This window comes from Pseudopodoces humilis, chromosome 28, assembly GCF_049639895.1.
Source record: "Pseudopodoces humilis isolate 2021_Gansu_Grassland_sample_001 chromosome 28, ASM4963989v1, whole genome shotgun sequence".
In the NCBI taxonomy this organism is placed as follows: Eukaryota; Metazoa; Chordata; class Aves; order Passeriformes; family Paridae; genus Pseudopodoces; species Pseudopodoces humilis.
Window position 1 is genome coordinate 2,831,775 of NC_142227.1, and position 23,912 is coordinate 2,855,686.

General features: G+C 58.2%; 4 protein-coding genes across 5 annotated transcripts; all 4 read right to left on the bottom strand.

The window, feature by feature from the left end:
* Positions 1-2,004: 2,004 nt before the first annotated feature.
* CDC34 (cell division cycle 34, ubiquitin conjugating enzyme) lies at positions 2,005-6,671 on the bottom strand. The gene is made up of 5 exons (XM_005531204.3): positions 6,420-6,671; positions 4,062-4,148; positions 3,466-3,563; positions 2,990-3,124; positions 2,005-2,887 (listed from the first exon to the last, which is right to left on the bottom strand). Exons 1-5 carry the CDS (start codon positions 6,594-6,596, stop codon positions 2,677-2,679), a joined length of 708 nt encoding a protein of 235 aa, XP_005531261.1. The 5' UTR covers positions 6,597-6,671; the 3' UTR covers positions 2,005-2,676.
* A 615-nt stretch (positions 6,672-7,286) lies between these two features.
* Positions 7,287-8,751, bottom strand: TPGS1 (tubulin polyglutamylase complex subunit 1). Its single transcript, XM_088067770.1, has 2 exons — positions 8,426-8,751; positions 7,287-8,348 (listed from the first exon to the last, which is right to left on the bottom strand). The coding sequence occupies exons 1-2, from the start codon at positions 8,749-8,751 to the stop codon at positions 7,820-7,822; spliced, it is 855 nt and encodes a 284-aa protein (XP_087923896.1). The 3' UTR covers positions 7,287-7,819.
* A 367-nt stretch (positions 8,752-9,118) lies between these two features.
* On the bottom strand, positions 9,119-14,018 carry MADCAM1 (mucosal vascular addressin cell adhesion molecule 1). 2 transcript variants are annotated; one of them, XM_014259941.2, is made up of 5 exons: positions 11,462-14,018; positions 10,977-11,083; positions 10,540-10,854; positions 9,739-10,275; positions 9,119-9,569 (listed from the first exon to the last, which is right to left on the bottom strand). In XM_014259941.2, exons 2-5 carry the CDS (start codon positions 11,041-11,043, stop codon positions 9,445-9,447), a joined length of 1,044 nt encoding a protein of 347 aa, XP_014115416.2. In that variant the 5' UTR covers positions 11,044-11,083; positions 11,462-14,018; the 3' UTR covers positions 9,119-9,444. The 2 variants fall into 2 exon arrangements, with proteins under 2 accessions (XP_014115416.2, XP_005531344.2); XM_005531287.3 differs by having other exon boundaries at positions 10,977-11,243.
* Positions 14,019-14,150: 132 nt separating this feature from the next.
* Positions 14,151-23,550, bottom strand: LOC102100567 (solute carrier family 71 member 1-like). Its single transcript, XM_005531206.3, has 12 exons — positions 23,398-23,550; positions 22,830-22,925; positions 22,309-22,371; positions 21,165-21,292; positions 20,641-20,755; positions 19,930-20,148; positions 19,638-19,751; positions 19,078-19,149; positions 18,724-18,836; positions 18,525-18,622; positions 17,811-17,977; positions 14,151-17,728 (listed from the first exon to the last, which is right to left on the bottom strand). The coding sequence occupies exons 1-12, from the start codon at positions 23,479-23,481 to the stop codon at positions 17,519-17,521; spliced, it is 1,479 nt and encodes a 492-aa protein (XP_005531263.1). The 5' UTR covers positions 23,482-23,550; the 3' UTR covers positions 14,151-17,518.
* Between the last annotated feature and the right edge of the window lie 362 nt (positions 23,551-23,912).

Here is a 23,912-nt window from a genome sequence, read left to right on the forward strand (position 1 = left end):
GCCCCGAGGGCAGAGCCGGTTCGGGCCGGTCCCGCCGAGGCCACGCCCACCGGCCGGGACAGCCAATAGGGACGCGCGCTTTGGGGGCCCCGGCGCAGCTGCTGCCCCGGACGGGTCCGAGACCGCGGAGGGGCGGGGGGGGGCGAACAGGTCTGCACGTGTCCGTCCCTGCCGAGCCGGGGCACGCACGCACCGGGGGGAGCACCGGAACCCACACGCCCCCTAGGCCATGTGGCTCCTCGGGGCGCACCGTGGGCAGAGTCACGGGGGAGCCGGCGGGTGCTGGGGCAGGCGGGTCTCCGGGCAGGGCCGGAGGCACGCGGAGGTTCCCGGAGGCTCTCGGGGCCACACGGGGTGAGGCAGGGCCGCCTACGGGTCCCCCGCACAGCGGGATGTATGGGAAGGAAACCGGGCAGCGCTTCCTCAGCGCAGGGAGTCTGGCACAGACAATGGCTCCTGCGGACACCGCGGGGCCGCTGCCAGGACAAAGCAGCGCACCCGGACCTGGCCGCTGCTCCGCTGTCTCACAGCCCCCTCCGGCCCTGGCCAGGGCTGCCCCGAGGTGCAAGGAACGCACTTGGCCCCGGGCTCTCGGCCAGCCCGTGGGGTCAGGGGGTGCTGGGCCTCAAGTCCCGGCTCCGGCCCAGCTGGAACTGCCTGATAACCCCAAGGAGCTGGGCAGGCGATAACCAACAAGGCAGCTGGGGCAAAGAGGCACGACAGCAGCTTTCTCCATCCCAGGAGCGAGCTCTTGACTGAGCTGGACCACTGGAGCACGCACAGCCAGGGGTACAGTGCAGGGGGGCAGGAAAAGCCGAAACAATGGGGCCGTAGGCGCCAGTCCCCACCACGCTCTCCACGGGGGATCTGCCAGCTCCTCCCAGACCATTTCTTCCCTATGTCCCGCCCACCCTCAAACACTGGCTGGGCTCCCCCAGCACTGGGGGGAATTTGCAAATACGACTCCCGTGGTGCAGAAATTCGGAGGAGTGTGGTGCCCGCAGGCTGAGGAGCTGGTCCTGGTCTGAGTGGTGTCCAGCTTCCAGCACTGCGGAGGGAACTGGTCACACAGAGGCGAAGGGGACATGGTCATGGCCATGCGGATGGGGAGGCTGCTGGGGGTGCACAGAGCAGCCCCCCAGGAAAGGAAGAAGGGGCTGGCTGTGAACGAGCAGCCGGGGCTGCTGCTCCATGCCGGCCGGGTGACCTTGGAAGCCGTTTGCCAGGCCTGAATAAAGCGACAATAATCCTATTCACCTTTTAGCCTCATTTCCTAAGGCAATAAAGCACATGCCCTCGCCGCGTGCAGTCGCAGGTGTCACTCAAGCCCTGATCCCATTTGCACGACTGCAGCCGAGGCAAGTTTTGCTCATTACCCCTCTGACGAGCTTTGTGCAGCAGGGCCAGGAGCCCCAGGCAGGCGCTTTGCCAGGGCCTCGTCCCTGCCCTGGCTCCGAGGCTGCTCAGCCCATCCCAGCTGAAGAAGGGGCCGGCAGAGCCCTGGGCTGGGAGCTCCCCAGTCTCTGGAGCTCGCATATCCCAGCTGGTCCCGAACTGTGGGCTCAGGGCACACCCAGCTGCGACCAGAGCAGCTGCAAGGGCCCTGGGCACCCTTGGGGCACCCCTCAGTTACCGCTGAGCGCAGCCAGGCACTGCCCAGGCAGGTCTGTTGCCTGCAGAGGAGCGAGAAGGCAAGCACCTTCCCTGTGCAGCACTGCAGGGCTTGGCCCACACAGAGACCGAGTGTTGGCCACAGCTCCAGGGCAGAGGCACTGAATGTTGTCTGTAAAGGGCAGAGATGCTCTTCAGACCAGAGGCAACCCTGTCCAGACTCTCTTGCCCCCTCTGCAAGGTGGAAAGAGGGTTACTGTGAGCCCCTCCGCTGCCCTGCAGCCCCAGGAGAGCAGCCCATCCACCCACTGCTCCATGCCAGTCCATGTCTGACACAAATCCCATGTAGCCTGGGCACAGACCAGGCAGAATCTCACCCACGCATCACAACCCTTCCCTGGAAGAACTTTATTAAATAGTGTCCAAAAAAAAAAAAAAACACAGAAGCAGAAATACTCAGCATGACCCCGTCCCTCCCAGCTAGTTAAAAACCACAAACACACCATCCCCACATGCCCAGTGCTGGTGGCTGCTGGGCAAGTCCTCCCTGGTGCCTTTCTCCCTGTGAACACAGAGCCAGCATCATGGGCAGGGAAGGCAAAAGGGTCCTGTGGGGACAGCCCAGACAGCTGCAGGTGTTGAAAGCCAAGACAGCACTCACATGCTGCCCCCGCCCACCAAAGCCATCGCTCACCACCCCCACAAGCCCCCCAAACTGCTCCTACCCCATGGGGCTGAAGAGAAGCTGAACATACACAGGTGAGGGGCAGCCAACACCAGGCCTGGTTGTCACTCCTCAGCCTGGCAGAGCCACCAGCACCTCAGTTTCTGCGGCTTTGTGAATGACCCAACACAGCTTCCCCCTCTCTACCTGCCCCCCACGAAGTTTATAAAACAGGGGGTTTATCTTTTCCTACAAAGACAGTGATGGGATTTCCTTTGCAACAGCAGAACAGTCTCCCTGCGAGGTAGAGAGTTAATTTCAGGGCTGACAGATCCTAAATTCAAACCAGTTTGTTCTAGCTGAGGTAAAAATCAGTAGTTTATAGTAATGCCAGAGGGCCATCAAGATTCCTCATTGCCGGAGTCATCCTCATCACCGTAACAGCTCTCTGTTTCATCCTCCATCTCATCATCCTCATAATAGTCATCATAAAAGAGGTCTGAGCCCTCATCTGGGGCTGGAGTCTTGGTCTTCACACAGTACTCAGCCAGCGTGGTGGGGACCTTCACTCCATCGCGCTCAGCGTCCACCTTGGTGCCCAGCACTTGCTTTCTGAAGGGCGAGAAGTGAGGGGTGAGAACAGAGCTCTGCACCACAGCCCTCCCACAGGATCCCAGCACAGCCAGTGCTGCCAGGCCCAGGCTCAGCACACACCTGATGATGTCTGTGTACTCCCGGTCCTTCCCTTTGCTCTCCTTCCATTTGCGGTACATCACGGAGGCATCCACATTGGCTGGGGAAAACGTGTTGGGCTCATTCAGCAATGAGATCACACTCAGCAGAATGGTTCTGGCAACAATAAACATGAGCAGGTCAGAGCTGAGGCAGGTCAGCAGCACCCCAGCAGTGCCAGCAGCCCCACTCTGTCTGTGGGAAAGCCTTGTGCTGTCCACAGTAAGAGAGGTCCCAGAAAAGGGGAGCAGGCCAGGCAGGGGACAGCAGCACATGGGCTGTTTGGCTTACACTCATCCACACACAAGCTCTGGCAGCAAATCCGACAGGCCGAGAGCCTTCACCAGCCCCCTGGCACCTCCTGCAGGCTTTGGGAGCAGGAGGCTGTCCCCATCCTCCCACCTTCCCATCCCTGCCCTTGGATGAGCCCCCTGCCTGCAGTCCCTCCCAGCCCTCACCGCACGTTCTGGGTGGGGTTCCAGCGCTCCGATGGCAGCTCCCCGCTCTGCGGGTCATCCACGGGCGGGTGGAGGATGGAGATGCAGACATCACCTGTCTGTAAGCACAAGAGAAACTGCATCCTCAGAAGTTGCTGCCTCAGGATCTCCTTGCTCGCACTTCCCATTGGCTGAAGCCAGGAGAGGCGACCCCAGCTGTCCCTTCAGTCCCATAGGAGGGACACAAAAGTGGACAAGCACCCCAAGAGTGCCAGCACTGTACAGGTCAGGCTGCCCAATGCCCAACACACTGTGCCCCTGGTGTGGGCCCCAGGGCCAGGCACGTCACTCAGCCTGCAGCCACTCTTGGCATAGGCACAATGTCCCCAAGCGTGGGAGCCATCAGGCCTGCAAAGTCTGGCTGGCCTGGAACCTGCACTGGGACAGCAAAGGGCTGTCGTGAGCTCGTTAGCGGCATTCCCTGTGCCAGGCACTCATCGCCAAAGGTACCAAGTGTCCTGTGCCAAAGGCTGGCATTTGCATCCAGTGTCATCACAACAGAGGCACACGTGTCCACTGACTGTCCAAGAACCTGCTCATTGTCCCAGGGGACCTACCTCGTAGATATTGGGGTGCCACATTTTGGTCAGGAACCTGAAGGCAGGAGGAGAGTAGGGGTAGTCGATGGGAAACCGGAGACGAGCCTGCAAGGGAACAATAAGGAGATGTGAACACCAGCTTGTGAGAAGGAAGGGACGGAAATCACAGAGCTTCTAACAGCTTCGGGAAGAAGGAAACTGCCAAGCCCAGCTGGGTGCCTGCTGGGACAGAGCCTCTGCACCAGCCAGCTCTGTGGGGAGGACACCGGCCCCAGGGGCAGGATGGACACCGGCCCCAGGGGCAGGATGGACACCGGCCCCAGGGGCACCCTCTCACCACACAGAATGGGATGAGCAAGGGGCCTGTGACCAGCAGCAGCTCCTTGCCCCTCATCCTGCCCATACCCTCCTGTCCAGCAGGGCCCACTGGTGCTAACCCAGCGCTCTCCAATGCAGAGGAACCTGCGGGAGCTCGCGATGTTGGCACCCAGCACAAACCCCACAGCAGCACACGGAGCCAGGCAGAGTCTGGGTCACCTGCGAGAGCTGCTGTCAGGGACAGACCATGGCTGTGCCTCTGAAGGAAAGGCTGTTTACCCTTCAGAGCTCACGGGAAGGAAGCATCAGGTGTTTGGTGCTCCGATGAACACACCGAATCTAAAAATAGCCTGTCACTGCTGAGAAGAGACCCAGTCCAAACCGGCCGCAGCGCGCAGCTTGGGGGCTAAAAATAAAATCACATGAAGCTCAGGCTGCAGCCCAGGGCTCCAGCAGGGACACTCAGCCACCACCAGCTCCTCCCACAGCCACCAAACCCGCGGGGCTGAGATTGGGCAAAGAAGGGCACACTGTCCATCTCTGAGTGAAGCCTGAGGGGGCATAAGGACCTACAGCAACATCCCACAGTCTTCAGAGCTGCTACCCCCAACCCACCAGCACCAGGAATCCGAGAGGATGGGGGCAGCTTCTCCCTGTGTGGCTGCACAACTTCCCAGTGACTGATTCAGCTTTCAGCTGTTCCCAGGCCCTGGGAGCAAACTTCTAGATCAAGACTCAACATGACAACTCCCTGAATGCTTCTTGCTCCCTCAGTTTATGTACAAGATAATCCAGACATTGGATCCATGGCACAGGACAGGGGGTGGGAAGAGGGAAAAGGGAAAAGTGCAGTGGGGGCCGTGTTGTGTGTGTGGAGTGCAGGGCAGTGACACTCGGCCCCATGCTGGGCTCTGGCCAAACAGCTGAACGTCGCAGAATAATCCCCTTTGTTGTGTCAGAGGGGATGAGAACAAAACCGGCCGAGGCAAAGTGATGCCAAAGGGGGCTTGGACAGAAACAACCCCACCCTGCCCTGAACAAACAGGTTGGTGTCCCCATAGGCTGGAGAAGACTTGGGCCCTTTGCTCTCCTCTTATGCACAGCCTCACCAGAACAATCAGTGCAGAGTTTGGAAGCTCTCAGGCACACAACAGAAGCATGAGTGGCTGAAAGGGTGAGAGTTCAAAGGGTCTCATACCAATATGCTATGGTGGAAAAAAACCTCCACTTCAGTAAAGAGATGAAACCTGGCTCTGAAACATTGGCTTTGCCAGCCCAGGAAAACAAACACAGCTACCGTGGGTGACTCACCCTGTGCATCCCCACCCTGACAGCAACAGGATGAAAACACAAGAGCTCAGTGGAGGAGGGAGGATGAGAAAGAGGAAGAAAACAGCTACCCCACGTTGCACAACACCTGGGAAGAACACACACACATCCTGCCGAGGGGGGACCGTGCAGTCAGGCTGCCAAACCCCTTCCACCTCAAACCCCAAACCAAGTCACGACGCTCACTCCCCAACCCAGCACCCTGCTCCCACCCTGTCTGCACTCAAGGGACCTTTGTCTGTCAGGCCACTGGTCCGGTGGCGATGCCTCGGATCCCCTCCAGAAGAAGGAACATCATCGACCTGGAGCCCGCTGTCCTGCACCCTCAGACCGGGGGGGCAGGGGGGTGGTTGAGGCAGAGCCCCATGGGGGCCGAATGCTCCTCACAACGAAGGGGACCCTCCCTCGGTAGTTTGATAGCAGCCACCCACAGGTGGCTCCCTGCCAGGACCACTCCGAAGCCCCAGGGACCCTCAGGCGTCCAGTGAAAGACCCAGCTCTCCCTGGCCCTCAACACGCCCACAAGTCCGGGGGCAGCTCTGTCACGACCCCCACACCCACCCGGGACACCCTCCCTCATCCACAATCCCTTCCCAGGATCTCACCCTTCCAAAACTCCTTCCCAAAACACCCAGCACATCACCCGACACCGCGTGCTCTGCCTTCGCCACCCCCCCAGCCCCATTTCCCCTCACACCCCGAGCCTTTCCCGCTGCCCCCGCCGCTCACCTTGAAGTACCCGCCCTCATAGTGGGTGTCCGGGGGGCCGAAGATGGCCACGTCCCAGGTGTACAGGTCCCCTTCGTCCACCAGCCTGACCCGGAACCCCTCCACGGGCTCCTCCTGCAGCCCCTTCAGCTCCAGCAGCAGCGCCTTCTGCGAGCTGGGCACGGCGGGCCGCGCCATGCCGCGGTACCGGGGCTCTCGGGGGGCGCAGCGGCCGCTCCGGGGCGCGGGGGGGGCGGCGGGACCGGCGCCACGCGGGGCACGGCGGGGGCTGTAGTCCCATGGGGGCGTGGCCACAGCGGGCACCGCCCCTACGGGCGCAGTTGACCAATCAGGGCGCGGGGCGGGGCAGGCGGTGGGCGGGGCGGTCCTGCCGGTGCCCCCGGCGCCCCCGGTCCCACCGAGCGAATCCAGCGATCGGCAGCCGCCCCCGGGCTCGCCAGCACAGAATCCCGGCCCGGAGCGCAGCCCCAGGTCAGCCTGCAGGTGCCACACCTGTGTGACAACTCACAGCGCTGCCAGGGCCGCACCTGCAACAGGAGCAGAGGCTGCTCCTGGCACGGCCGCGGCGGAACGATGCCTCCGGCATCCCCGGCTCGCACCTCCCTTTGTGTCACATCCCGTCAGCTGTGCCTGAGTCAGGAGCCGCCACCCGCAGCCTCACCCAGACCAGCGCCACGTCCTGCCTGCAGGGAGCAGAACATCCGCCCAGCACAACATCCCGAGCCCGCGGGGATCCTCCCACCGGCTCTTCCACACTCAGGTGTTCCGCACTCCTGCACCTGCTGCCAACAGTAACCCCTGAGCACGGAGCTCGCCTCAGGGATCTGGCACTTCTCACTGCTAGGAAGTAAGAAACTGGCCACTAAAAAATAATAAAAAAGCTTTAATGTTTTACAGCAAACCAGGAATTGAACAGTATAAATAATGATCAGACAAGTTTAAATAAATAACCCCTAGCCTGACAGGCAGCTGGTCCCGGGGGAAGGGGATGTGTCTCATCCAGAGCCTGCACTCCACATCCCAAACCACATTAGCCCGCCCCAGCTGCCCCTGTGCAGCCACAGCCCAGCCCCACACTTTGTTCCTTCTGGGCCATTTCACTACCCAAAGCAGCTTCATGGGTCACAGCCTCCACGTCAGTCCTGGATAACACCCAAAAGGGATCTTTCAATGCAGCTGGGCCAGAGGAGTCACACCTGGGAAAGGCTGCACGCACAGACACAGAGCTGCTGGGCACCATCAGAACAGAGCAGGGAGCATGGAAACCGGGAGTGTCTTGTCGGGCAGACCAGGGCTCTCCAGCCAGTGCCCAGCCAACGCTCCGTGCTCGCCATGCTCGCATTGGAGGGGGGCCCCGCAGGGCCAGCAGTGGCCGCAGCCAGCGCTGCTCCCACCCGGCATCACTCCACGGGCTTCACCTTGGCTATGAACAGGGCGGTGGCTTTCCGCAGGAACTCCTCCCTGCTCATGGAGGAGCCGAGCTTCCTCTCCTGCAGCGCCTGGTCCATGGCCAGCGCCAGCCTGTCGGGGCCCAGCCTAGAGCCGGCCTCCAGGTAGCGGCCAGGCCGAGAGCCGTGCCCGGCGCCCAGCGCGTCCTCCAGCGCCCGCAGCACAGCCTGGCACAGCCGGGTGTCCGCCGAGTCCCCAGCGCCCAGCACGGCGAACAGCGCGTCGGCCTTGGCCGCGAACTCCAGCAGGACGCAGCAGGTGAGGACGCCGTAGCGGAACACGTCGAACGGGACGGCCTCGTGGTCGCGGCAGCGGACGCGGCGCAGCAGCTCCGCCGCCGCCTCGGCCGGGGGCGCCCCGCGCTGGCAGGTGCGCCGCAGCAGCTCGCTGTAGAGCCGCCCGTCCACGCCCGCCGCCCGCCGCCTCCCGCCGCACCCCAGCACCTCGTAGGCCGCTCCGGTGTTGCTATCGAAGGCCGTCCTGTCGCGACAGGGCACAGACACAGAGAGGCGGCCCCGCCCCCCGCCCCCGCCGCCCCCCGCCGCCGCCCGCCGCACCTGTGCGAGTGATGAGCCAGGCACACGTACCACAGCGCCCGGGCCAGGCGCTGAGGCGGCCCCGGGGGCTCCGCCGCCGCCTCCGCCAGCACCAGCCGCTCGAAGTACTCGGCCAGGAAGGACACGGGCTCGGCGGGCCGCGCCTCCAGCACCCTGAGCAGCGCCTCCCGCACCATGGCCGTGACGCCGGCTCGCAGCAGAAACTCCGCCGCGCTACCCTCCGCCAGCCCGCCGCCCCCCGGCGCTGTCCGCCCCGGCTCCGGCAGCCCGCCGGCCCCCCCCGGCACCGGGGCGGCGGCCGCTCGCCGCTTCTCGTACGCCGCCATCTTGGAGCGCACTCCCGCCCGGGCCGGAAGTTTTGGTGCCGCCATCTTGCACGCTGGCAGCCAACCGGTGAGCAGGAAGGCAACGCGGGAACGCCGCCATTGGGCGAGGCTGCGGCCGCCATCTTGAGTGCGGGCAATGGAGCTGCCTTATCAACGGTTACTCGGCGGGCGCCGCGGGCGCCATGTTTACTGCGGGCAGATGCCCCGCCCCTGGCAACCAGGCGGGCGCCGCGAACACCGTCGGTGTCGTGGTGCCGGTGGGAGGCCGCGGGAGCGGGGCCGCCCAGGCCCAAAGGACACTTGCTCAGGGCTCGGACGTTAACAGTTCTTTATTGGAGCACCGGTCCCACCCGCCCGCCGAGCCCACGCTCCCCACGGGGCTGCCTCGGACATTCTGTTGTGACAGACAAGCGGCCTTCGTGCTCCCGCCCGTCCGCTGGTGCCGGGAGCCCCCAGCGCCGGACCCAGCGCAGTGTTCGGTGCCAGACCGCGGGGATCCAGTCCCGGGCGTGTCCCTGGCCTCGTCCTTGTGTCGCCTCTGCTCATTGTCCTTCCAGGCTTTGCCTCCCGCGGCAGCCGCAGGCAGCTGTTCTCCCTCCCGCTCCTTGCTGGCCAGGACGGGGCGAGCGGCAGACAGGGGGACAGCAGGGACACGGCTGGAGGGCTGCGGCCATCAGCCGCCTGCTCCCACTCCTAGGACAGCTGCTTCTGAGATCTGAATCGTTTCCACAGGCGTCGAGACACGGCCACGGTCAGGATGAGCCCCAAGAGCGATCCCGCTGTCCCCATAGCAATGGCCGGGCTCGAGCTGAAGGAATCTGCAAACACAAGGAGCTGTTATTGCAGCCGGCTCTGCCCAGGGCAGCGAATGCCGAGGGGTGAGCGAATCCCCCCAGCACCAGCTGTGCCGCCGACACGAGGGGCTGCAGCCCCACCTCAGCGATGAGGGCAGAGCGGGGCAGGGGTCCGCAGATCACCACCACTCACCGTCCAGCACCATCACCTCCAGGCTGACCATCTGGGCTCGGCTGCCGAGCAGCACGCACTGGTAGTGGCCCTGGTGCCAGGGCTCGGCCCGGTCCAGCCGCAGCGCGGAGCTGTTGCCCGCGGACTCCTCCCGGTACTGCGAGAGGGCTGCGGGGGTCCGGAGCCAGCCCACCGTGGCGTTCCCGGAGCACTGAGCGTGGCACTCGATGCGCAGGGCCCTGCCCCGCGTCCCGGTGGGAGGCAGCGACCAGATCTGCAGGCTGCAGGCAGGATTTGTCCCCATAGGTGGTCCTGTCCCCGCCGCGCCAGTGGCCACACGTGCCGTGGAGCTGCCTGCCATGAGGTCCTGGGGCTCCGTGGAGGGCGCGTTGGTGACAGCAGCCAGATCCAGGGTGGTCTCAGTGTTTGGCTTCCATGCTGTGGTGGGATCACCTGGAGGGACACTCGGCCCTGGAGGAAATGCTGTGGTGGCCACGGGCTTGGCTGTGCTGGGGTTCCCCATGGACGTGACCACGGCTGCCGGCTGCTCCATCACAGCTACAAACACACAGCGGCCTTGGTCACAGGTGACCTCGCTGCAGCCCCAGCCTCCTCCAGGCCCTGAGCACGGTGAGCCAGGAGCAAGGGGGCACTGCCACGAGGGACAGGTGCAGGGATGGGGATGGGAGATTCAGGAGTGGTGCAGAAGTGGGGGCTGCTCCTGCTTGGCGGAGCTATTCCGAGGAGAACGGGGCGGTGGGAGCTGGCTCCAGGGGATGGGGTACACGTGGTTTGGGGTCCCCAGCCCCTTCTGGCACTCACCCTCAGCACTTGCCACCAGAGAAGCCACCCGGGTGAAGGTCTCCTGCCCGACGTGCAGCGTCACCTCACACCTGAACTCCACCCCTTCTGCCACCTCTGTCCCACTCACGGACAGGGTGGAAATGATGTTATACAGCTCCTCATCGGTCTCCTCGAAATCAAAGTCTGTGTCCTCCACCACGTGGTGCCCCCAGTACCAGGTGAGGGCCACCCCAGTGATAGGATATAGGTGTGTGGCCGAGCACTTCAGGTTGGCAGGGTGTCCTGGGTGCAGGATGTGGGGAGCTGCCTCTAGCCTCAGCATGTCTGGGAGGGCTGGAAAGGAGTGGCAGCGTCAAGGGTGATTTTTGGCAGCACAGCATAGCTCAGGAGGAAAGGGGCTGCCTTGGGGATCCAGAGCTGCACTGGGTGGCAGTGAAGGGCTGGGGAGCGCTTACCGTACACCTTCAGCGTGACGGTGTTCTGGTAGTGCTGCCCGTGGCAGCTACCCTGGCAGATCTTCATGCCCTCTGTGGCCACGATAGCATTCCTGATGTGCAAGATGCTGTGGGTGGAGAAGGAGGAGATGGTCCCCAGGGCGGTGTCCAGCCCCCTCCACTCCACCTTGCCCCCTGCGCAGGCCAAGGAGCAGTTCAGCTCTGTCGAGCCCCCGAACGGCACCAGCGGCTCCCGCGGTGTCACCACCAGCCTGTGAGCAGGGTGCCCTGGGCAGGAGGAAAGTGCAGGGTCAGGGGAGGGGACAGTCACCAGCACCCCGCAGCTCCCAGCGCCGGGACAGGGAGCTACAGCAGCGACCTGGGTCACAGCTCAGTGACAGGGAGGTCCTGGGGCCGTAGGGCAAAGCAAAGAGAGCAGCAGCAGCAGGGCAGGGCAGCACAGCGGGTCGGGGGATTAGGGCAGCTCCTGGCCCTGTGGCACTTACCGCTGCAGCCCCACAGTGAGCTGAGGAGGAGAAGGACAGAAGCCGGTTCCATCACCCACAGGGCAGCAGCAGGGCTGGTTTTCCCTTCTTTCCTTCCTTCCTTCCCCCTTCCAGGGAGCGGGTGCCGCTGGCTGGGGCTGTCTCCTTCTGGCTGCCGGCTCCAACCTCAGCCCTTCTTAAGCCCTTTAGGAACCGCCCCCATGAGCACGGGCCCCAGGACCTCCACAGCTTCCAGCCCAAGGGGTATTTCCAGAGGGAGGTTTCTGATTTTCTTCCAAGTTCAGCTCTTGCACAACACTCAGTCAACGGCCAAGCCAGCAGCCCTTCCAAACCTGGGAAAGTCCCTGTCCCAAAGGGTCCCTGTGTGGCTGGTGGTGAAGGGACCCCCATCACCCCACTGAGGAGCCCTGCACAGGCTCCTGCACACTGGGATGTGGCTCAGATCCAGCTCTATCCCTGTTTTTTGCACTCCCCAGTGGCAAACCAGCCTTTCCCTGATCCCGACAGCTGCTGGGGACACACAGCTGTGGAAAGGGCCCTGTCAGCCCCTGCCCCAAAAGCAGAGCCAGGGCCCGTGGCCAGCCCGGTTTGCAGGTGCATTTATTCACACAGGGTGTTTTCAGGGATGGAAGCAGGTGTTCCTGTGAGGGTTGACCTTATGGTACAGAGGGAGAAAGTGTTACCACAGAGGTGTTGAACATCCTGCACTATTCAATCTCAAGACCCTCAGCATCTGTCCTGGGTCCATGCTGGGTCTGGCATCACTCCCTGGTTCCTGCCCAGCTCCCTGTGGGGAAATGAGCCCTGTTCTGTCCCATCCCATCCTGCCAGGCTGCAGCCAAGGCTGGGGAAGGTCCCAAAGGCCTGAGGGAGGGACGTGCCCATCTCTGCATCCAGTGTCATCACAGGACCAGGACATTTCCTATCTGAGAACTGTTCTGAGAGGCAACTCCGTGCACTGGGTGTGCCACGCATCCTTTTAGGAGGTCATACCATTAATTCTCTGAGGGTGCAGGAAGCCTCTGAGCAAGGAAAGTGCTCTGTAAACACTCCCCTCCAAATGTGCACACTCAGCCGAAGCAGGTGATTAATGGTGCTGGGGTTTTTGTTCCTTCCATCCTGTGTTAACAGAGACACTTCCCGGATTTTCCAGCAGCCACCAGAGCCCCCCTGCCCAGCCCTGGGACAAGCCACAGCCAGGCTCTTCCCAGAAATGAGTCTGGGAACCCTGAGGACACACGTGTGGTGCCAGGGTTTCACATCCCTCACCCTGATTGCAGCCCTGATGCAATGAGAAAACCCCTGAATCAGTGTGAATGAGAGCTGAGCCTTTATGGAACCATCTCAGCTTAAAAAGAAGCTTCCCTGGACCTCAAGAAATTAGTGGTTACCAGAAAGCCCAGCACCCTGTGCTGCATTTCCTCTGTTTTGGAGCTTGGAAGTGCCCAGAGCTGCCCCAGCCACCCACAGAGGGGGCAACACAGAGAAAACTGAAGTCATGGAAACCTGATAATCCTCCAGTTCCAAAGGCTCAGCCACAGAGGCAGGGGCAGGTCAGGGGACTTGGCCCAGCTCAGTGATGTGGCAAAGCCCCCAAGGCAGCTCTCACTCACAGAGCCCCTGAGTAGTGGACCCACCACAAGCCCTGATCCACCACCTGCTTGTGACCTCTCCTGCAGGGATTCAGAGCTTCCCCCCACCCCAGAGGAGCACAGGAGCTCCTGCTCCCCTGGGCACGGCACAGGGACATCACCAGATGCGTGCACAGGGCGGAAGGAGCAAGCTTACGCACCAGGACTGTTTTCCACCCCACAGGAAGCCTTTGAAGGAACGAAGGGAATGATGGTTTTCCAGACTCAGGGGCTTGAAGACCTTTCCTGGAAGCCGACTGTGCTTCCTCCCGCAGGGCAGGTGCGGGGATTTGTGCCGGGCAATACTTTGTCCAGAGATGTTGCACAGGAAACAAAACAGTTCAGTGTGGAGACACAAACCACCAAGGGATGAGTGCTGGCTCCAGCACAGGATACCCCCAGATCCCCTCGGGTGGGGGTCTAGCCCCAGGCTGTCACCACCAACACCAGAAGGGACAAGACTTTGTCACTGCACCAGGGGGAAGGGTGGTCCACAACATCCTGCAGTGCAACACCTGCCCTTTGTTCTCCAGCGACATCATGTGAGACAAGTTGTGGGTTTTCTCTCAATTAAAGATGGAAACAATAAAACAAAAGCCAGCTCCAGTCCAGAGGAAATACATACAGAAGCAACAGGCTGTGTAACGGCTCATGTTTCCAGGATACCATCAATCAAGCACCAGTTCCCATCCCAGAGCTGACTTGGATGTGTTTATATTTTTTGGGATTGTATTAGTCACTTAGGACCATCCTCAGCCACCACAAAGGGTGTTTAAATGAGTCAGATAAGATCTAAATTAGGTCTGTCTGAAAAGACAATAATGAAACAATAAGACAATAGAGTTTGGGCTACTAAAAACCAGTCTAAAGGAAGCTCCAGTGGGGCAGGCAGGAGCCAGGGACCTGCTTCCCATCCTGGGCTGGTGCAGGGACTGGCAGCCCCGACCCAGCTCTCCCAAAACTGTCCCACATCCTCACGTAATTCTCAAGGGGAATTTCAATTCTGGGCAGAAGCTGCCTGGTACCATTGGTGATGGAGAGGAACAAGGACAGAGAGCTTTGACACAACAGGAAAGCAGCAGTTTAATAAATAATCCATCAGAGGGAGAGATTAGCCAGTTCCAAACACAACCTGAACCAAAATAAATACATTTTATCATTAGCTTAAAAAAGAGACACACAAACGCACGTGATGGTGAACTGTGAGAGAGCAGAGGTGGGGCTGAGTGCCCACACTTCAAAGATACCACAGCTGTCAACAGCCTTTGGAGGGCAGAAAAAGAATAAAAACAGGGAAGTAAAAAGTTACTACTTTGCAAAAATTAATGGCAGAACAGAAAGCAATGGTGTAATTTGGGTTTTTAATGCAACAAGATCAGTTGAAATTCACTTGACCTGCCAGGACTGCTGACAGGTGACTGAAATGATTTTTGCTTTGTGTTTGGGCATTGCTGTTACCAGCCCAGATTTTAAGTCCCTGCAGACAAATCCTGGGAATCCTGATGTTAAGCAGCCAGGCTCAGGCACTGCACAGCAGATCAAGCGGATTTTAAGAAAAAACTCCTTTTTAAAAAGTTGTGTTTTCATATAAAGTAACAAGAATTGGCAAAACTAACTGAATGCTCCACACAGCCTTTCCAGCCTCCACGTGGGACGCTGCGGAAGCACCGGCCCTTCAGAACAAGTCGTTCTTCATTTGGCTCCGGTAACTTCAGCTCCAGCACGGCCTGGCCCAGCTCCTGCTCTGTCACATCAAGGCAGAGCAGTGCAGGGGTCACAGCCCTGCGCTGAGGGAAGGGGAGGCAGCAGGACAAGGCCCCACGGAACCGGCTGAGAGGAACCTCAATGAAGTGGGAAGGAATCCCTGCTTGCTCCCAGCACCCCTGTACCTCAGAGAGCCCCTGCTCCCCGGTCTGGACACCAGCACGAGCCACCTTTCTGTTGCTAATGGCACCTGGAGAGGTCCTGCTGCTGCCTGGTGCTGTACCCACCTCCACACACCTGCTGCCATATCCCCAGCTGCCTGCCCAGTGCTGTAACCCCACTGGTGCCCAGTGCCACCAGCAGTGACAGCACAGCCTGTCACCAAACAGGCCCCTGACCTGGCAGTCACCTGCTGGCAGCACCTGGCCTCGAGTTTGGGGGCTGACAAAGGGACCAAAACACTCCACGATGCACAAGTCAGCATCGCCAGAAGCTCAGGAGCCGCATGGTGAGGGACATGACCAGGGAGGGAAGACTGCGGGACAGTTCTGGGGTCTGAGGGGAAGGAGAGGCCCCAGGCAGCAGCAGTGGTGAGGGAATGGGACCAGAAACACATTGGTTTCAATAAACTATGAAATAAGGGAGAGGACTTTTAAAAATATATCTCTATATAGTTTATATCATATAAATTATGCTCGTCTTTTTGTAACGTGTCGCTATATTGTACCCGTGAAGCTCCGAGTGCCTCTGTGTGAGCGAGGTAACGGTTCCATGTTTTATTTCATCTGTGTGTGAGGGAAAAACTTACTTCAGCTCACTTTAATCCATTGGAAATCAACAGATCACCAGGACTCGCTAAAAGTCCCGTCTAAAAAAGGCATTTTTGTGAGGAACACAGAGGTGGGGGAACTGCTGCCTGGAAGTGCAAGTGACAGGATTTCCTTCAGGATAAAAGCTCGCCATGCACACATAGTACTGACCATCCCACTAATGTTTGGGAATTGGGAGTTTCACTACAAGGAGCTTGGGAAAAATGGAGTCACGGCAGGTCAAGGAAGTTCCTGCTGGCTCTGCTCCCCAGACCTGCAGCCAGACCCACCTCAGCATCCCTCCATGTCCCAGCTGCTCCTAGTTCTGAGCACAGGAGCTGCCACCAGGCCAGGTCAATGCAAAACTGTCAACTTTTAACCAAAAGGCTGATAACCAAATGGCATTTGCGGTCGCTGCTGTGTGTCTGCAAAGATCCATGATGTAAAGGGTCAGCACTGTGTCCCTTTTGGCTGCTCTCCCCTGGGTAACCTTCCCCAAACCCACAGAGAGGGGATCCCAGCCAGAGAACAGCCAAGGCATCTGGTTTGGCTGCTGCACCCTCAATTCCTTTAACAAAAGATTCCTGAAGTGTCCTTGGTTTGGTCCTTACTTCCCAGAACTGCTCAATGCCACCACTTCTTATTTACTCAAACAAGAACAATTGTTTCCTGCCCTCTGCCACATTTCTATAAACAACCACACATTCCCTGTTTGCCTCAGCTCCTTTCACAATGCTCCAAGCACCTCCTGCTCTTTCTGAGCACAGCTGAGCCTGCAGCAGAGGTTGCAGTTCTACTGTTCCATAAACAAAAGCCTCCACAGCAGGCTCAGAAATGCCACATGGAATCCAGACCCCTAAGTCCAAATCAACACAACTTTCACCATCAGGATCTGTTGGGCTGAGAACAAACAAGCTCTGGACACTCTTTGGGTTTAGCATCAGATGGCAGGAGCCTAGGGGCAAACCAACATGCTTTATATAAGTGTTCAAGGTAAACAGTTGTTTCTCTATCCTTTCTCCCAGGAAACCACGCATCTCCAAAGTGCTCAGCACTGCCAAGTTGCTTCTCCAACCTGCCAGAGAACTGTATCTCCTAAACAACCCTAACAGCACCAGAAAAAGATTTCTGAAAAAATCCTCTTACCTACTGCCCGTGGAGGCAACAGGCAAATGCCACCTCAGAGTGACAAGAAAAAGAAAACCAAACAGAACCGCAGCCGTTGTGGCCACCCAAGCGTTTGTAATTCATGAAGTTGCCCTTCTCTCACCTGCCCATTCTCCCTTGTGTCAGCTGCAACTTCATTTTTATCCTCTTCATCAGAACATTAAGTCAGAAGATTTATATTTTTTTTGGTCTAAGTTTCACTTGGGGCAGAATGGGAGAATTCCTCGGGCCCTCCAGCAGAGAGGAAGCTCAGAGCTCCACTGCCTGTGCTTCTCACACACACACCCCATCCCCTCAGCGTGTCACCACACGTGCAGGGGTGCCAGGGGCCAGCAGCAGGAACCAGCTGTATCAGGGATGGGGCATGGAGAAAATGCCAGATTTTATTCCAGGGCAGCTCAGTGAGCTCCCACCAAACACAGCCCACGCTGGCTCCATCTGTCGTGAGCGGCGAGCAGAGGGTTTTGGCAGGGCACACAGGGGACACGCACAAGGGCAGGTTTGCTTTCCAGAACTATCCCTCCAGTGGAGCAGTTCCGTATCTCCCCTTTCCATCAGCACCAGGTGATACAATTCCATTTTTGCACCAGCTGGGTGTATTTGGCTCGAAGGGAAACCTCGTCCCTCCTCAGTAGCTGTTAGTGGCACAGTCTGTTACCTCGGATCCCTCTCTCCCCCTCCCTGAACTCCTGCTGAGTCCGTCCTTGACGTGGAGTCGAGCCACGAGGCTGGTCCCCTGTCCCACCTCACACGCTGCTGTCCTCGAGCAGGGGCTCCTTGCCATCTGACCCCCCAGCTGGTGGGCTGTGGGGGTGGGCCTGGGCCCCCATACTGTGCTTCTTGTGGCTGCCTGACCTCAGTGCCAGGTTGTGTTCTGGAATGAACAGGGCCACCAGCAGCGACAGCAGCACGGAGCACGCCCCGAACAGGAAGGGTGGCCCAGGGATGATGCTGCTCTGTAGAGACAGAGAGACAGGAATGGTTCAGGCATGAGGGCAAACACAGCCCAGCAAACAGAGCGAGAAGCTGAACAGGTACCTCATCTGTAGGGTTGGCCATGTTGGGTTTGGAGGCCTTGCCCAAAGTTTCCACCTCAGCCATTTCGTTCAACTCCACGTGGAAGAGATAGAAGACAAAACCATAGAGCGCTGGCCCCAGGCCGTTACACAGACCCCGAATTCCAGTGATCATCCCCTGCACCACACCTGGGGACAGAGTGAGGAAGGGGGAGAAATGCCTCCAGCTTTCCAAAGAAACTTATTTTATTGGAGGATACATATTTAGAGATATTTAGAGAAAGGATCAAGCACTTGGATCTGGGCTGATGTGCAGGGGGAGGAGTTTGCAGATGAGCAGCTTCACTCAGTGCCAGGTTCTACAAAAACCAGTAATGCTGGGCTTGCTGCTGCTTTGCAGACTGAAATAAGCACGGGCACATCAAGCAACAGTTTCCAATGAACTGGAATTTAATTGAGTACTCGGGGATGTACTGTGAGGCAGGCAAAATGCAGCAGCCCCCTCTGCCTCAGAAAGACAACATCAAACACCCACTTGCATGACTTGGGAGTTCCCTCATAAAGCACCAGCCATGGTCAAAATAATTGTGTCAATACTGCTGTGAGTACAGTGACACTCCACAGCTGGCACAGATGTTCCTGCCCACCCCTCCACCACCGTGGCCAAGAACCTGCCCTTGTGCCAGTTCAGCACCTGCTGGACCCTCCTCTATCAGATAGGTCCCCAATAACTCACCTTGCTGGTCAGGGTCCGTGTTCCTCGACACCATGGCACTGATGGCTGGGAAGGTGATGCTGGACATGGCAGCCACAGCTCCTGCTGCCCACATCATCCTGGGGAGGAGGGAGGCAGCTGTGAGGAGCAGCGACAGCCTCACCCTGCACTGCAGGGTGGAAGAGGCCACAGAGGGAGAGAAACGTGGGCAAACTCTCACCAAGGCTGTGATCCAAAGCCATACCAGGCAAGCTGCAGGATCTGGAAGCCTAATCCCAGGAGGATGGTGTTTTTATTTCCTATTGAACGCATGAGAATTCCCAACACGACTGTCTGGAAAGAAAAACACATGTTTTCAAGGCAGGGGCAAAGAAAGAGGGTGACACCAGGAGACATGATGACAGGAATCTGAGTGGCCTTGATGATCTTTATGGGTCCCTCACAATTTAAGATCTTCTCTGTTTCAAAACTCTGTGTGGTCACAGGAGTTCTGACAACTCAGCAGCCCCGAAATCAGAAATTTTGGACATTCTTACAGCAGACTGCTCAAGCCAACACAGAAATTGCTTCTCACCTGAGCCAGTATAGAGAGAATTCCAACTACACCGATAAAGGCTGCTACAGTCTCTGAGGAAAAACCAATGACCTGTGAAAACATCAAAGAGGGACTTTTCAGGCAGATTTGTACCAGGTAACAAAAGCACTTCCATCAATATCACTCATGTTTGTACTTTCCATGTTTACTGAAAATTCATGTTAACTGAATTTGCTTCTCAGGGACCCACACATTAACAGCCACTGCCTCTGGGCTGCCACGAGAATCAAACTCAAGATTTTCCTCTGGCTGAAGAAATGGTTTTAAACCACTGAGCTCCTGTGTCTGAAGGTGGCACAGCCAGGATGGCCAGGCAGACACCAACAAGGAGCCAAGCCAAGCATTACCCCTGGCAATGCCTACAGAGCAGTCAGCAGGCTCACACATTTTTCAGGAGAGCTGGAACAAATCACCGTTTCTTAAAATTTCAGCTTTACTGAGTTACTGGCCAAGAAAAGCCACCTTGGGACAGGTGGCACAACTCTGCTTGTATTTATAGGCCAGGATTTCCTGCAGCCAGAGCTTTGACAGAGACTGACCTGTCGCAGGTACAGGAAGAAGCTGGAGTACTGGCCGGCCTCGGGAAGATAGGAGAGAAAGACGGTAATGCAGATGAGCAGCACTGTGGAGTCCTGACCCACCTTCCGCAAGGACTGCAGGAAAAGGGGTAGGGAACGACAAAGAATGTTTTTAAATCTGACTTAACAGCACTGAAAAATCTCCAGGTACAAAGACAGCCAAACCAAGGGTTTAACACCTTAAAAATCAGCAGGACTAAAGCAAACATTAAGCATTACCAGCACACAGGAAAACAGCAGCAGGGTCACTCACAGCGAATGGGTCAGCTTGTTCCCAGGAGATTGGGGCTCCCCAGGAGACTGGGCGCATCTCTTCAGGCAGTGACTCGGGCACAGCCAGCAGGATGAAGCCAATATCCAGCAAAGCCACCCCTGAAGCCAGCACAACCACCAAGGTATCACCATAGGCTTGGGAAAGGTAAGCGCCGATGGCCGGGCTGGTGACCAGACTGGCAGCAAATGTGGCTGACACCTGGAAGTATAAAACATTCCTACAGCCTCCTCTTCCTAGAGCCCATTTCCTCCTCCCCAGTGACCCAGGAGAACTCCTTCTGGCATCTTTGATGGAGAGGTAAACAAGAATTCACAGGGACTCCTGTACAGAGACAGATGACAGAATCTCTTGGTACACCTGGGCTAAGTTCTAGCAAAGGGAAATTAAAGCTGTCCTAGCAATTCCCATATGGTCCTGTCAGTAAAGCTACAGGAAGGGCAGGATCACACCCAGCATCACAGGCCCCCCTTCCCTGGTGTGGAAAAGCTCAAGGGCCAGGCTGGTTTATACAACACAGCCAGCACTCAGAGTGGGCAGAGATCAGCCTCCCCTCAGAGCTAAATCCCAAACAGAAGGACAGAGAGATTGTGTGATTAGTCAATAAATCTCCCACCCTAATTTTATAACTCTCCTACCTGTAAAGCCCCAAACATTTCTTTCAAGAGCCAGGACAGTGACTCAGCTCCTTACCAGGCCATACGCCGTGCTGCGCTCATGCTCCTGTGTGATATCAGCAACATAGGCAAAAATCACAGAAAAGGTGACAGCAAACACTCCAGACATGGAAATGACAGCAAAGTACCACCTGCAAGAGCCCAAGGCAGAGTTAGAGAGCAGCCACACCACAGTCCACAGCTGCTGAAGCAGAGCCTCTCCCTTGTTTTCCCCTCAGTCCCTCCAGCACACCAGAAGTGGCTTGGGAACATGGACCCTCAGTCCGGTGGTCCCTGAAGTTTCATCACTTATTTTCCCTAAGAGAAATAATGCACTGAGCTGGGGAACAAACACAGAGGACAGACCAACCCCTTATTCCCAATTGAACCCTCCATCAGAAGCAGACAAGTCAGTCTCTACGCTGAGCATCCTCCTCCATCCTTGAGGTGGATAAGACTCTTCCATCTCATCCTGAAACGAGCACCTGCAAACTCTCCTCCTTCAGCCCTGTGCTCCTTCCCCTCCTCAGAACCCTGGGGCTGCACTGAGGGTGAACTCACCACGGGCTGATCTTCATCAGGGGAATTGGTGCACACGTGAAGAAGACGGTGAGAAGGAGGAAGGATTTCCTGCCCCAGACATCAGAGAGAGCACCAATCAGCGGGGCACTTAGGAAAGAGAGCAGACCCTGGGATGGACAGACAGACCAGAGGACAGAGAAACCCCTCAGCGAGAGCTTTCAACAACACCAGGAGGAGACAACCCATTACTGATTGCTACAAGCAACCAAAGCTGTTACAACAGAGCAGTTTATTAAACTCCCCACAGCCTTTTAAGGGAGGGAAAAACAAATCCTCAAGCAGTAAGACCCCACTGAGCACCACTCCTGCTCCCTGCAGAGCTCTGCCCGGGTACCCAGGCAGCCCTGCCAGGACCTGGAAAGCTGCTGGCAAAGCTCCACCATGGCAACAGCTGCTGCAGTTCTGGGGAAAGCTTTCTCTTGTAGGTGGAGACAGGACAGACACAATGAGAAGCCAGGGCCATTAAGCACAAATAAAATTATTCAAGGCCTTTCCATGTCTCCCAAGGCAGGCAGGGCAGAGTGTTTCAGTGCTGATAGGAGTGCCCAGCAAATTCATCTGGCGCTGTTTTCCAAGATCCTCTTGCCAGAGACAGCCAAGAACTGTCTGTGTTGCCTGATTTCCCAGTCAGAACACACAACTATTGTCTGTTCACAACTGTTGCCTGCTCTGGGAATGCTGGTCTAGTCCAAGAAGCTCCCCAGTCCCACAGCACATTCCCACCTCCTGCCTGGAGGTCTCTGAGGACACTTGGTTTTTCTTCTATCACTAATAAGTTCAGATGTCACCGATTTGTCGTTCTGTTATGCTCCAGAGGATGGGCACAGGGCTGATCTCATGCTGATGAGAATATTTCCAGCTGAAACACACCGCTGTTGTAACTCCAGCCCCACAGTGACAAGCAGCACATTGTCACTCCTGCTCAGTAAAATCAGCTGCACAAGCTGCCCCATGTCTGTGTCCTTCCTTTTGCATCAGGTTTGCCAGAGCCCCATCAAACTGGCCAAATATTGGCTGACATCAGCAAATGCTATTATAATAATATTATAATAATATAATAATGGCTTGCCCTTCTTGCACCAATGATGGATTTAAAGGAAATCCTGGAAGGAATATTCCTTACCTTGACTCCATGAATCAGGCCATTCATCAGGAACGTGTGCTGAGGAAAAGTCTGATGTAAGACCTGGAAGAAAGACAAACCAAACCCAAATGAAAAAGTCAGAGCTAGCAACTTTTGTAAAATTTCCGTAAGCATCTGCCAGCCAGACACCTGGAAGGGCACAATCCAGGGAAAAGGGGAAATATCCTGCCAACAATGCTTCTACATGAAAAGCTCGGCCTGTCCTTTCCAGTATGGGAAACCAATGTCTTTAACATTTTCCAGGTCTAAAAATCATTCCAGCATGCTTGGGTGAGGCTCAGAGAGCCTCAAACATGCCTTTCCCTGGTTTCACTTGATGTCACCACATCACTTCTCTGTGGGTCCCCTTATGCTGTCTCTATGTTTGATTTGCATTTTATATTACCAGCCTAACGTGTCTAAATGTTTTTGCATAACCAAAGACTCTTTTTCCACAGTTCCCCAAGGAAAGGTTGTGCTAAGACCTTAATTCTCAGGAACTCCCATGGAGACACACTCACCGTCAGCATCGGGGTGGTCAGCAGCCCCCAGGCAAAGAACTCCAGGAAAATCACCACCACGGCGTGGTACACGCTGGGCTCCCCGATCCCCTGGCGCTGCAAAACACAGCAAAGTCAAAAAAAACCTTTCAGCAGCCTCGTCAGGCATTTCAGAGAGCTCACACACTGAGAGGGATCCGAAACACGAGTGAAGGCAGCGAGAGACGCTGCTCTGAAACATGTTCACATTCTACAGACAGCCCGGGATGCTCCAAACCGCAACCCCAGCAGGACGGTGGGGGATTCCCTGCCCGGGCCCGCGCCGGTTCTGCTGCCCAGCACCGGGAGCGCACCGAGAAGGCGGCGAGAAGCCGGCAGGCGCAGCGCTCATCCATGGGATCCTTCAGGCCGCAGCAGCCGCCGGCTCCATCGCGTCCGTGCCCCAGGAGCGGTTTGAGGCCCAGCGGGGAGAGCCCTGAGCTCGCACCGGACACCGGCACCGCCCGGGCCCCGCGCGGCCGCGCTCCCGTCAGTCCCGGCGCCCCCCTCCCCCCGGGGCCGCTCCGCCCCCCGGCAGCCCCGCGCTCACGCCGGCCCCGTCCCGGATCACGATCTTCTTGGCCAGCAGGACGCTGCGGTTGAGCCGCTTCTTCTTCTTCTTCTCGCCGGTCATGGCGCCGCCGGGCCGCTGCCGATCGCCGGCCGCCGCGGCTGCCCCATCCTCCCTGTGGCGGGCCGGGCCGCGCTGCGCCGAGACCGAGCCCGAGCCCGGGCCCGGACCCGGCACCGGACCGGCACCGGGCGGGGAGCGCCGGGCCCGGGGCTGAGGGCGGGGGTGGGGAGCGGAGGGGGCGACCCCGCCCGCTGGCCCCGCCCCCGGACCGGGAACCGGCACTTCCGGTGCGCCGCTCCTCGCGCCTCATTGGCTGCTCCTCCTCTTCCTCATCGGCCATGCTGCTCTGTGATTGGCTGGATGGGGAAGGGGCGGGCATTTCCCGCTGGCTGGGGCGGGGCCATGACGTCACTGGCGGCGGCCCCGGGAACGGGCGGCGGCCCCGGCAGCGATCCAGAGCTCCTTTGGGAGCGGCTGCTGCTCCGTCACGG